General features: G+C 37.7%; 1 protein-coding gene across 1 annotated transcript; it reads right to left on the reverse strand.

The window, feature by feature from the left end:
• Positions 1-9,233: 9,233 nt before the first annotated feature.
• sec22c (SEC22 homolog C, vesicle trafficking protein) lies at positions 9,234-14,565 on the reverse strand. The gene is made up of 7 exons (XM_070852860.1): positions 14,316-14,565; positions 13,520-13,731; positions 13,156-13,319; positions 12,796-12,975; positions 12,575-12,693; positions 12,060-12,125; positions 9,234-11,947 (listed from the first exon to the last, which is right to left on the reverse strand). Exons 2-7 carry the CDS (start codon positions 13,699-13,701, stop codon positions 11,747-11,749), a joined length of 912 nt encoding a protein of 303 aa, XP_070708961.1. The 5' UTR covers positions 13,702-13,731; positions 14,316-14,565; the 3' UTR covers positions 9,234-11,746.
• Positions 14,566-14,569: the final 4 nt, after the last annotated feature.

Below are 14,569 nucleotides of genomic sequence, written 5' to 3' on the forward strand. Positions count from 1 at the left end.
CACTCTCCAGTGGAGAGTTTGATGAGAAGACATCACAATGGTTTCGATCTTCTCATTTAACAAGAATTTTAACAAAAATTCCCTTCAATACTCCTACATTGTTTGGTGCCTCTCTTCTGTTGTCAGTGCAGGTTAATGTAATTGTGTGAATTTGTACCCCTCATAAAAGTGAATGTAAATAGATTTGTACGTACTGAAGACATAAATCCCAGTATACAGAGTTATCGAATCCAGTTACAGGTGTTGCTGTATATTATCTTTTAGTGTTTTGGTAACCTGGCATGTTGTTTTGTACCAGTGAGATAAAATTAAAAAGTTGTATTGAATCAACAGTGATTTCAATGCACACTTAGAGTAAGTATTCGGTATTGAAGTATATGTAATACAGATTTGTTTATTTGCAAACTGGATATTGTATTGTCTATTATTAAGATCTGAGAGGTTATTTCTCTGGTTTTATGCGTGTGTCACTGATTCAATACATACCACTGTGAAGCCATAAATGATTAGCTTAAGTTCACATTTGTGTACACATCAGGCCACTTCTTAGTTTTTATTATTCTTGTACAGTGGATGTAAAAGTGTTGTTTTGGCAGAAAGTTTAACTTGCCACAAAAGTTTGACATTGTTCCACTCAAACTGTGTGAAATAAATTATTTAGAAATATACAAGATGGTGGAATTTCAGTTTTCTATTTAGATTATGCAAAACTCCACATCATACTTTGCACAAATGTTGTTTTAAGTGTTTATACCTTTTGTCAAGATAGAATAATCTCAGTCATTTACGCACCATGAGCAGTTGTACTGTCCTCACTGGCTGTGACGTGGAACATATTGTTGCCTAATTGAAGCTTATTTTCACAAGTGCTCTCCGCCGCTTGACAAGGGCATGGCCTAAGGTTCATGCTTTTTTTTTCACTCCCAGGAATGCTCACATAAGCTCCTGATTCATGTTGTTCATGCAAATATGCTAATCCCCGTCAGCGAAGAAATGATGCTCAACAAGCGGGCCGTCCTCAGCTAGCGCTCTGTTTATGTTTAGTTTAGAACCTGAAGATAACTTGATGAAGTGCGTTCAGTATGGAAGCAGACAGCTTGATGTTGCAGCTGACATGAATGTGTAATATCATCAGAAAGCAGCACACTGGGAAACAATGTGCATGCAGCTGACAGACTGAAAGGGTTTGAAACACCGCAGCTCACAGAAAGGAATTATCCCAGTAAATGACATTAATGACTTTTCCACTCAGTTGTGTGCTGCTGCAGCTCACGGTGCCCTTTAAAGACAAAAGTGTCTGAGATGCTAGAAAATGCTTTTTTAAGACCTTCAGATTTTCAGCTCAATGAAACTACTTTATTCAATTCAACAATTTACGTGAAAAGTAAATGAGTACATTTGAGGTAGGTTACTTGTAGTACTTAACATATTATTACATAATACTCAATGCATTTTTGTGTTTGTTTATACTTCTTCTATACGCCTTCTTTCAGAGGGACAAAATTAGTCCACTACATTCATCCAACAATTATAGTTTCTACTTCGCAGACTTGTTTGCGTCAACTTGAACTTAAATTGATTTTTTTAATTTAGGATTTTTATTTGTAATAAAGTGCTCTTTGGCCCACAAGATAAAGGATTTAAATGATTCTTCCATCAGAAATCAAAGCAACTCTCGGTCCACTTCCTCCCAGTGTCAGTTTCACTTCAGTTACAATATTTGACAGGTATGTCTGACCCACTGAGTTTGCATTCGTGTAATGAAACTTCAGCTATTTGAGTTAATGCGTATGTTGCCCCTCAGGTTTATTGGTTCATTCACTGCCTTTGAGAGGGGTGGACCTCTTGCTGTGCTCAGCACCATAAAGAAGAGCAAATTGTCAAGACACAAGATTAACAAACACACCCTGGCACGGCTGCTTTCTCAGATCAGCTGCTCTTGGGTCTAATGTTTCATTAGTTCTATCCACAAAGTGGAAATGAGCATGTACATAACACAAATAACTATTCATAGGAATTGTTATGATTGTAAATAGAGACATTTTCCAAGGATGAAAGTTGCTGAAAGAAACATTAACAGCATACATATATGAAAAACATCAGCCCTGATATGAAAATATACAGATATGTGTCACTGTTGTATATTCTGCCATTAGATGATGTATCTGATTATTCTTCATGCTGGATTTGTACACTGTAAGCACATCAGATTGCTTAAAGTACAAGTTTTTAGAAGGTCTTATAGGTGCTTGCTGTCCATAAAACAGGCAGTGGGATGCAGTGAGAAGATGGTTAAAGTTATTTTCAGATTTCCAGTGGTTCTTAAAATGAAAGGCAGGTGCCTTGCCTTTAAGCATCTTTCAATATTCATAACACCAGTTTATTTATTCATGTGACAAATAAAGTAAAGTTTGGAAAGAAGAGGGATTGGCCAAACTAGTGAGCTCTGTTCAAACTGCTCGAAGCCTCTTTGATTACTTCTGTTCTCCCATTGGCTCTGAGAGCCTGAGTCCTGATTGAAAGAGAAGTCCTCTGTCACATCTGATCGGGTCTGACGTGTGGCCAGGAGTCATGTTGATGAACATCAGAGGTTTGACCATTTTCAGAGGCAGAGCTAGAGGAATAAGTCATTGTATATCATTGATTCCATGACCTCTGTGGTCGGCATTTGTTCCTCTACCTGCTTGTAATTCAGCGACTACTTGAATAAATGATGGCAACAGCTTGACTTACGGGGAGGATTCCTCTTTGGCTTTGAGCTTTTCATTTGCATATAACAGAGAATATAAAAACAAACAATATTACCTTGAACCATATGAACATTTCAAACGATAGCACCACTGCTGCCATCCAATGCCAGCTGGTATGAAAAAACAATATGGACCTGGATAAGAACTAACCCCAAGATATTCAGCAGACTGTGCTGTGCTTTGTGGTTGTTAAATATACAGCACAGGAAAAATGCAGTAGTTTAATAGTTTAATATAGAAATATCACTATATATACAGATATCATACATTTAGAGAAAAATATCTGCTTTAATGTACTTTATATACTTTAATGTACTAAACTAAGTTGAAGATGACGACAAATCCTGAATTTCCCTCTTATATTTAACTAATTTCTATCAATCGTGTGTCCAAACTTCACAACTGAAAGCAGAGTAATAGCTTAAACATATACAGTGGAAATACACTGCATGTAGATCCTTTCTGTCATGCGACTAAGTAAAAGTAATCACATTAGTTTGTATTGCAATTCAAAGCAATAAAAGCTGCACTAATCAACACGCTTATCCAAAAAAGTGGGTGAAATAACTATGTGAAGATAATAACATAATTAACAAGATCATTTCACCAACACTCAGCTGCAGTTCCCCTCAGCTTTATAAAGCATTTCAGTGTCTTTCAGCTCATTGTTTTCAGGCTCACATATTTACTGCTTTGGTTTAGTCTGACTGCTTTTATCCACCGTATTTCCAGCTGAACACTACCTGCTTAGCAGCAAACAGCAAACAGAAAGTTAGACAAATGTTTTCAACTTGTTTTTGCCATGCTCCAGTCTAGTCGCTCTCCTTTCTCTGCTGTTTTCCTGTTCTCCCTTGTGTTTCCTGTGTGTCTCTCTGTGTATGCATGTGTGTGTGTTTATGGGTGGAGCTGCAACTCCTTTCTGGAGGATTACTCACCTGCAAGTTATCCAGTCAACCATCTTACAGAGTACTTAACCTTGACTCATTGCCAGTTTGTCAGTTGTCTCTCAGTGGTAAAGATGTTATGGCAGATCTTCTAGTTCCCTTGTGTTCCTGTGTGATATTCCAGTAATACTTACCTTTCCTCTCTTGTGCTCCAGGTCTGCCATCCGTACCTGCGACACATTTTCATCATTTCCTCATCAACTCCCAGATCCCCAGCCTCTACCTGCTCCTCTGTCTTGAAAGCCATATAATTCTCATTCAGTAAAACCCTGTTTAAAAGTCTCCTTTAGCATTCCAGAGTCATTTGCATTTGAGTTCTCTGAACTAAACTTAACAGTTTTAGATTATTTCACTTCCACAAAGAAAAAAAAACAGCTACTACAGCTTTAAAGAGAGATTATTTTCCGTTAGTTCCTTGGTCACAGCGGTGCATTGTTATGCCTTTCTTTCATCTTCATTTGTAATCATTCAGTCATGATTAATGCACACTTTACTTTATTAGAAAGCCATTCTTCTAACATATGCACGTACATTTATTATGTAAAGTGATCTGTCATTGTCAACACACACTATAGAAGAAACAGTTACAAAGCTACACTCTGATTCATGTTTTACCAGCATGTAAACGAGTTTGGGAAATTGCTCCGTACATTTATACAATGGCAGGATGCTTGATATCACTTTTGACATAAATATATAATTCAGTTGGGAAAATATGACTCATGCTGTACTTAGAGCATGTTGCCATATCTGGCTGTGAGAGGTCTGATGGTGTTTATTGTACAGGAGCAACTAGATCAGTGACTGTTTTTCAGCCTTGTCAGGGAAGTTGTGGCCTCTCCGCAGCTAAATGTCTAAATGGGTTTTAGACAGGAGGTATTGCTCCCCCCGGGTCCTTTCACGTGACTCCTACATACTGTAACCAATTCTAATGGGATGGCAAAGCAGTTTTATGCACGTAACAAAGTAAGATACTGTAAATTATCAATATATATATGTAAAAAATTAACAGATTTGTTTAAACTAATTATATGAAATGACAGTACCCAGCTGAATGTATCGCACCTGATATAATAATGCACCTAATAAATAATATAATTCAGAAATATGTGAATCCTCCAAAGCTCAAACTGAAAAAAATGATTCTACTGAACTGAAAAAAAATACACGTTTAAAATGATGACATTGAACAGACTTATAAAAATAGCCTTGACTTCGCTTTCATGTGTTTGCCTCTAATATTCCTGTGCTGCAGCATTACAGATAGCTCTCAAAGGAGCGGTTAGTGTTGGACTGATAGCAGAGTCAATTTCAGGCTATCTCTGTGTTCTCTGAATTTCATAAAGGGAGGGGTACTTGGATGAGAGGAAAAGTAATAAATCATTTGAAATTATGGAAGAATTTTCTTTAGAGATATATGGACTTCTGGCTGCAAACATCAAAACGGGCAAATGAAGCGGCACAACTCATCAGGACATGGATTAAATTATCTTTACTCAGTTCAAAGATGAGCTGTTTTGTCCTTTAGTTACATAATATTGACAAAGAAGAGAAGACATTAATTCTACAAATAGATTTTAAAAAAATCTAAAAATTTGAGAGTTACTCTACTGTTAGATATAGCTCAAGAAAACAGGAGGCTCTTGTGAGTAAAGTTTATCATTTGATTTGTCTTTGGTTTGTAATTTCATGCATCAGCTCCGAAGAGCCAGTGAACAGGGAACATCAAAGGATGTTCAATGAATTGTTGAACATCCTAATAGGCATAAGGGACATGCTGTATAGCCTGGAGTACCAGACTGGGAGTCAACACATCACAGCTGGAACTCGCTGTGAATGTAAAAGCTTAGCTATTATTTCTGCCACAATTATGAAGGCAAGCAAGGCGAATCTAAAAAGGTAAAGGTTTCTGGAATCAAAAATAAATAGATCCCTTTCAACGGGAAATGCATCAATCCATATTCAGAATAAATGACTTTTTAAGCTGCTATAATAATTATTTTTTTACATCCATAATGGGTCAAATTACTAGATAAGTTTTAACAAACCCACAGAGAATCATCACAACCAACTCGGTTCCCGTCAGCTAGTTAGTGTCTTTTAAATATGTAATGTTTCCACCATAAAATACATAAAAATGACTAGACCTGTAATAGAAGTTTTATTGTTGCATACCTATATTATACCAAATGTGTCCAACTATGTTCAAACCCAAAGAAATCCATAATTTTATTCAACACCAGAAATTACAGCAATTTTCTTCTGCCACACAACATATTTTTTCATTAATTGCAGTCATTTTGCACCAGACTTACTTTATTGATGTATTGCAGTATTGGTGTGGCATACTACAATGTGCTTTTATGACAAGTGGCTCATGACAGCTACCAAACTGATTTGTACTGTAACGTTATAACATTACAACAATGATCATCAAGCTCATAATGGCCCAGGAGGACACAGAGTGAGCCAGGCAGAGGGATTAAAGCTAAGGTAACCCAGCCAGGACCTAAGGCTGCTCCGGGGCTATTGTCTGGCTGTTGGAAGGTGGAGGGGACAGAATGGGACTCATGCTGGCCAGAACCAACAGGAAGTCAGAGACTGTTGTGCCCATGTCTTTACAGAGACCTGGCAATGTCTCAACTCCACAGACCAAGCACTGCACTGCACTGCACTGCACTGCACTGTGGACCATAGTAGTTCGTAGTTTAAACTGATTCGGGCATTTGCGCTCTCAGGTACAGCTCCATTTGGGTAATGTCTGAGTAAGTTCAGGGTTGCAGTTAAGGACTTGGAGAGTGTTAGTCTGTATCTGCTGCATGTGTAAGCAACTCACTGCTAATTTTTCTATATCATGGATAAGCAGTGATAATGCCAATTGTGTATACAGCTTGTTTCCACTGCCCCAAATTAGCCAAAGAATTACTTACGGCTTAGATGTTATGTGTCTGATCACACTGATGAATCAGAAATACATTTTTCACGCTCAGAAAAGAGAAAGAACTGTTTAGCCAAAAAATGATTTTCATATTTCTCATACTGGACATGGAGACCTCCACAGAGAGACTGCTACAATCACGGCACCAGGAACGAGAAATGAATGAAGCGTTTGAAAGTAATGGGAAACCCTAAAGTGTAAGCCGCCAGCCTGTGGCATGGGCACTGAACCTCGGACAATGATTAAATAGATAAGAGTGGGTGCCAGAGTGACTCATCTTGGTTAAACCCACCACAGCTCAGAGTAATTTCATTTTCTTAGACTTGGAGAATACTCCAAAAGACTTCCTGTCAGCGCATTTAAGTATCAGAGTAGAGACTTAACCTCCTGAACAAGATTGTTTTGGTGGACTTTTGTTGCTGCTACAGTCATATTGTGGTTGGGTGCCCAGACCAAACATACCTCCACAGAGGTAGAGGAATTCAAGCAAACAATACAACTGTTCATTTTCCCCCTGGGGTATAAGTAAACCTGGTTGGGAATCACCGATCTAGGCTGTGAACTCTTATGTAAAATGCTATCATACATTAGCTTCTTCTCTCAGACCTACAGCTTAATTTTCTTACTCTGCAAGAATGAAAACATGCACAGGTCAGCTATTGTCAAATGACATGGATGCAGAGTTATTGTATGTCAGCAACTGTCAGGCAGAGACAGTGAATAGCACAGAGGCAGAAAATAGCCCAGTGTGTGTATGTGAATAATAACCATCACATATGATGGTTATTAAAAACATTAGAACGTATCGCCACTTCAATACAATGGGAATAGAAAAGGTAGCAACCACTGGATTGAATCATCTGTGAAAGTCGTTTGCTGTGGATTCTATTATTAGCCAGAGCTGAAAAGACAAACATTTATTTTTAGAAAAACCCAACCTGCTGCAGTTCTATGTACATGTAGTAGCGGAGGAGAGACACAAATGTGAGCCATAAACATTTCAGCAGGACCACCCAAGCTGTTAAGCCTATTTGTTGAGGGATACAGGGCAGCTTCTCAACTGCAGGCGCCTCTGCCAATTAGGATAAAAGAGTTTAATCCTTGCAAATGAGGATCACTGGAGCTGATGGTTTAATTTAGATGCGTTGTAGCAGGACTGATGGCACTCTGGATTTACAATGCCACTACGAACTCTGAGAGAAATGCCCCATTTGTTTGTGGTTTATAGCCTCAAAGTTCTTTCTTTATTATGCATGAAAATGCGACAAATACTCTGCAGGCTTCACAGCTAATGACACAACTACGTCAATGTCTATAAATTAGTGACGGAAAATAAGAGTGGCCACAGAGAGTCAGATGTTTATAGGATGTTTATGTTTATGGGTTTTATTGACTGCTGGTTTGTGACATTATTGAACAAAGCAGTGAGGTTTAGGTCAAAGTTCATTAAAAGGTGATCATTAATCGATGTGAGGAGGATTAAAACTGGATTATCTATATTCAACATTCTTATCAGCGGGCTCCATACAGTGAAGCCTCAGGATTAGAGCTAATATTACGACTTGGTCACCCGCAATAGGTTGTGTCCTCTACCATAAACTGTTATCGCAGAAAAAGGCTTCAATCAAACTCCTGAAGATCTGAAAAACAGGGGAACCTTGCCCAGGGCACCGACAGCACAAGGAAAAACTGCCTTCTTTATTGTAACTTTCATTAAAGCCTAATTCGATCTTTAGATTTATGAGTCATTTACCTGAGAGATGAACGGAAGTCACGTGAAATACATGTTCACATTTCATCAGCCCTTTTTTTACATTTTAATTTTGTTAGAAATTTGTAGTATTTTTATATTAGCCTGCAATTATTATTAGATTATTGGACTAAATTAACAAGATGTGGATATGGTGTAAATATTTTACTTTAAATCACTGTCCCACCTATTAAACTTTAGTATAAATGATGTAAATCAGAGTCAGCAGTCACTTTGGATTATTTCAATTGCTAAAATAGTCGACTAACAAAATGAAGCATCCTCTGCTTTAGGCTGCATTCTCACCTTTTGTGACCTTTCCTGTCAGGCTTCACTCTCTCATGAGAATAAATACAACGAGCTTAGTTGAGTTTAGTTTTTTCAATGTGTTTAAACATTTCACATTTTCAGCCATACAATTTGTCTGGCCAGTTGTCCAACATGAATTTACCACAGACCAATGACATTAACTAGGAAATTATAACTGACACAGACACAACCATAAATGAAGATTAGTGCATTGTGAAAGAGCTCCATCTAGTGTCATATAGGAAAAATACATCAATAAAGTTTGCTGTAGTAATTTAATACTATTTTTATCTAGTTTTCTTATTTCTTTCACATTTCTCCAGTTCTGCATCTGATGCGGGTTCAAACATAAAATCTCTTCTTATCTGCATTCAGCATATGGTCCTTTTCATAAAGGGGAAATTGGCCAATTAATTGAGGTAATTCTATTCTATAATATTCTTCATGTTGTCTGATAACTGCTGAATATGGGGATGAGGTTGATTTCATGGACACAAAAAAATCAGAGATCAACAAATGGAAAAAAAAGACACTATTTATTAATGAAATGTCAGTTTTACCACAGCAGGAAAATATAAAGCCCTGTAATCACCAGTGCATTTGGCAGTTACAAACAATGACATTGTTACATTACCTCCCATTATTACAAATAGTTTTCAGCCACAAAAACCACTTAATCGCCCTCATGTGAGTCTAATTAGATACAAATAACTTAATTCTGCTGACTGTGTTGAACGAGAAAATGTCCAATTAAATATATTTCAGGTTGCCCTTCTGAACCTGAATGATTTTCAAACCCATTCTGATTTAAGACTTCAGATGATGAAAAAAGAAAAAAGAAAAAAATATTAAGACAAGGCTGCCATGTTTCAATTGTACAGAATATTTCTACTGTAGGTTATAAACCTTCGTAATCAACATAATTCTCCTTCATTTTCTTTTCAAGTGTTAAAATACCATCCGCATTATTTGGTTCTACATCTTTAGAACATTATTTTACAATTCATTTGGTCAAAACTAGCAGTCTACAGTGAAAAGGGTGAGTCAGTAGAACCTCCTTTGTATCAAAAATACGACAGCATCATCGATGTCCTGCACAAAAAATACTGTGCAGCACAACAAATAACCCTGGAAAAGAAAACATCATAAAAACAGGTATTTACTCCTTTGTCGCACGGTCGAACAAAGCATCAAAGAGCTGTTCACCGAGCCAGTCCAATTCTCAGCAGTTTGCCAAAATATCTGAATAGCACAACCTCCTTGAGAACAAATTGAAAATGTATTAATAATATAATCAATTTTGTTATCCATGGCAACACTACGTTCTCGGCTTCCAGTGAAAATGTCTGAGTTTCCTCACTCTTTGTAAACTACAAGCTAAATGTGACTTTCCCAAACTGTTTGTACATTTCAGTGAAGGACGTTTGATTTGTCAGATGAGATTTTTTGCTTTCCCAAGAAAAAAAACAAACTTCTCCCTTTAAAAAAAAAAAAAAAAAGGAATAGCTTGATGAAAAGGACACAAGGGCACAACGCTACTTGTTGGACAAACACTATAAACTAATAATTTACTTCCCTCGCTTACTGGACATCAGTGCAACTGCTCAGCTATTAAAAAGTGAATGTCTAAGAAGCTAAATACACAAAATGTTAAATTAACAAAATAGAAGACTTGTACTCGGCCTTTTTATTTAGCAGCGCTACTGTGATATGTTCTATGCTCAAATATAGTTTATAACTATATGATTTCTATGTTTAGAACTACAGATTAGGGATCATAACATTGCTCCCTTAAAAAAAAGGGCATAAATATCATATTAGCTGAACCTGATATGCAACACATTCCGCACCCACCACATAGAAATCTAATCAAAGTTAAACAAATTTGAATACTCATCAAATCAGTGCTTTCATATTCTTACCCGCAGTTTATATTTTGACAATGCAGAAATCAGTAGAAAAACAAGAAACAGACTAACTAAAATATCTAAATGTACTTTGATCATACAAAAATAGGTTTGAATTGAAGCTGCTGCGATACATTTCTCCTTATATCACAAACTTTGTCGAAAATAATAAAAGATAACATGCCTTAACATCACGCCTTCCATGAATATAAGACTAATCATGAAGTCATTAAATAACAGAGCCCTTACATTTACACCTTTGCACTGACTAGCTGAGCACTTTCTGGTGTATCTGTTTTACAAGTCAACACACTTAAACAAATAGAGTAAGGCATGAAACAACCGCTAGCTTTATACTTACACCTCTGCATTAGGTTTTTACTGCAGCCTAATGAGCAAATAATAGAAAACAAATTAAAAACTGCTGCACTGTCCCCTATACTTGCCTGTCACTGATATTTAATCAAACTGCTGTAAATAATTGAAGTATCACACAGCCACCAACGCAGGCTGAACAACCTAAGTGTCTGTCAATCGACCATGTGTGGCTGTTTTAAAAGTTTAATTAAATCTAATGTCTGTTACAATCTCTGTGTGTTGTAAACGGAAAAAATGGTAGCAGAAATAATACTGAGCTCAACATGAGCAGAAATGCATCTCAACTACAAAATCACAACCATGACTAGCTTCATCAGTTTGGACTGTGATAAATATTATTGTTTGTGCATGAAGAACTTTGGTCACCAACTCCAAAAAAAAAAACTCCATACCTGCATTTTCTTCAAAAAACTTTTTGGAAAGGATGGCACCGACTGATAAGCTTTCTGTTAGTATCCGTTCTCAGTGTTATTTTAAATGTGATACTTTAAAAGGACTGGAATGACCTGCATTTCACTGTGTACTCTTTACAGTCTCTGAAACATTGTACACAAGTGCAAATACATACTGTATACAAGAAAATGTCGACTTGTAGTTATAGTTTTCCATGATGACACAAAATGAATATATTCTTTTGTTAAAAATCCATCCAACACCTTCATATCTCACAGGGATCAAAGGATTTACTTCCATGTCGTTCTCACCTGCACGGAAAACTGGAAACACTAAGAGCTGTGTGAGGTGCAACACGATAAACCATCCTCCGCTCCTCAAACCCCACAGTCATTGGTTCTGTCTTGGAGTTTGCGGGTGAGGATGAGGAAGGTGGAAAGGGAGGCGACTGAAATGTGAAAGATCAGTTGCCACGCGTTCCTCAGGCCCAGCAGGTAAAGGTTGCATAGGACGATCACACTCAACAGAATGAAGGACTTGGGTTTCTTCAGAGACGAGTGGAACAGGTAGAGGTGACACTGGGGACACGGAGAGATTATTCACATGAAAGAGTGTCGGGGGGAGTTGGACATGGGGGAGTTTCAGTTTGAACAGCTGTGTGTTAGAAAAAAAAAAGTGAACCACATTTACCTGAAACACACAGCAGACAAAAGCCAGAAGAAATGCCACGACGTTCCATATCCCATCATAATCATCCTGAGTGTAGAGAAGGGAATTAAATTAAACAAACTGGTGATTCACACAAAGAGATCATTTTTCAGTTTTCTTTCTCAGTTTCAGAGATCAAGGTGATGTCTACAAATGTCTTGTTTAGTTTGACCAACAGTCCAAAGCCCAAAGATGTTCAATTTACAGTGATGTAAAACTGACAAAAGCAGGAAATCCTCACTTTTAAGTAGATGGAAACTGAATTTTTCTTTTCTTTAGTATTTTTGCTTGAAAAGTAAATCAAACAATTATTCAATTTTCAAACAGTTGCAGCTTAATTAATGAATTAATTTCCAAATAAAATGCTCGACTAAACTTGACAAATGGCTTTGTTATGCGAGAGAGAAAGCCATAGTATAGCATTCTTTCTCATAAACAATGTTTTTAATATGCAAAATATTTGTATTGAATATAAAATGTAGGGTCATATTGAATACCTGGAATGTGTACTCCATGAGGTGAACACCACGGATTATGTTCAAAGATGCACACATGATATTTAGGACGAGAGAGAGGATGCCCTGTGCTGTCACTGGTTCCAGTCTTAGAGTCTGACCTGTTAAAACCAAAGAAAATGACCATATGAATAGTGTAAAATAAAAAAACAACACAGAGAAAACTTTAAGAACTGTTCTATGTCATATGGTCACAGCCTTACCTGATCCAGGACTTTGCTCCATATGCCCATTTGCGATGCCGTTGGTGAGCTCCACCTCCTCCAGGTGAATTACTTGTGGTGGATGGATCCTCAGATCCTCCTGGACCTCCGCCAGTGTCACCTCCAGGGCCGGACCCCGACTCTGGTTGTACTGCTGCTTTAGCTTCTGAATGGTGCTGTCTGTCAATTGGCAACAAGGGCAAAAAGAGGATAAATCAGTGTATTTATTTTTAGATTAAAGTATCACAGAGGAGCTTTGTTTGTCATTCAGGACATTGCATTTTGGTTCATTGCTAAAGCCCTTGAAATCCCAAAATATCAACAGCATATCTAGAAGACAGTATTTCTCTTCCTACTCACCAAATTCCAAAAATGGATATGGCCTGGCTGCCAAGGCAACAACAGTGCTATTGAAGCATGCTGTGAATTCCCAGCGCAGATCTTCCAGGAAGCAGAAGGCCTTAGCAACAGGGAGGCTGCAGTGGCACACAGTCATGTAGGATACACCCTCTGACGAGACGAAGCTGAACAGGTGAGAGGAGAAAAGGTGTTTAGTAAACAAACAGCCTGACACAGTGTGGCATGGGTGCCCCTGTGATCAAATGGACAACAGCCTGTCTGTCTTCAGCATCTCAAAATCAAATACACACTGAGTATCTTTAAACTGTGTATTGTGTCTTTTTGTGGTGACAGTATGCTGCTGCTTTCTTTCCTGAATCCTTACAATATGTTAAGCTCCTGGCCCTTGACGGTCCCTCTGTCAGGGAAACGGCCCAGTGCCTTGCTGATGGTCCTGAGCTGCTGCTTCCTCTCCTGGAGCTCTCGTTTGTGTTCAAAGTCCGTGGATGCTGACAGGGGTAGTCCATCCCTGACCCGAACCACGAAGGCAAACAGGATCAGAGACATGATCCACTGGGTCCATGGAGAACACAATGACTACATGGAATCAGGGGAAAGATCAGGTCATCAGTGTTAGAGCTGCAGCTACATTACTGTCATAATAAATGTTTCACCATTTTCTTGAAAAACTGATTAAATTCAGCTGGTAAAATGTCACAAAACAGTCAAGTATGCTCATCACAAGTTCCTAAAGCTACTGTAAAAATGACTAATTGACATTTTAATCTACTGTCTATAGTCTCGCTGTATAAATTAGAAGACAAATCATTTCAGCTCTATAACATTTAAATACTCCCAGTAGCCAGTTTATAAGGTACACGTCACTATTACAGCCTAATACAGCAGCCCTGAAATAAATCCTGCCTCCATGAAGGATATGTTTTAAAAACTGAAACTCTTCTAGTCAGGTGTTGTTTCAACTTTATGGTCATAATAAAGGCCTGTGGTTCGTTTGACTGTATCACTTTAAGCAGCAACTGATTATTAATTATTAACAACGTTGATTTTAAAATTATCTTTAAAATTTTCAAAATAGGTGCCATTTGAAAAAAAATAAATAAATAAAACAGCGAGATTTAAGTCTAAAATCAAATACATGTGTAACATTAATAGCACCTTACCTCATTATAGTGGGTTTCATGCTGCTGCTTGCTACTTAGCTAATGTAGGTTAGCTAACCGATTAGAGCATCATATCAAAGAAATACACCCCCAGCAGGTAGTCAGCCCCAGCTTCAGATGCGCCTTACGAGTGCAATTGCTTACTTTCTATTCCCGGCAATTAATACAAAGCTGAGTGACCTGTTACAACAAATACGTAAGAAGTTGCATTAAAACTAGCCGCCGAGCTAACTTGAAACATTCTTCCTGGTACA

Source organism: Pempheris klunzingeri, chromosome 21, assembly GCF_042242105.1.
Source record: "Pempheris klunzingeri isolate RE-2024b chromosome 21, fPemKlu1.hap1, whole genome shotgun sequence".
Taxonomy (NCBI): domain Eukaryota; kingdom Metazoa; phylum Chordata; class Actinopteri; order Acropomatiformes; family Pempheridae; genus Pempheris; species Pempheris klunzingeri.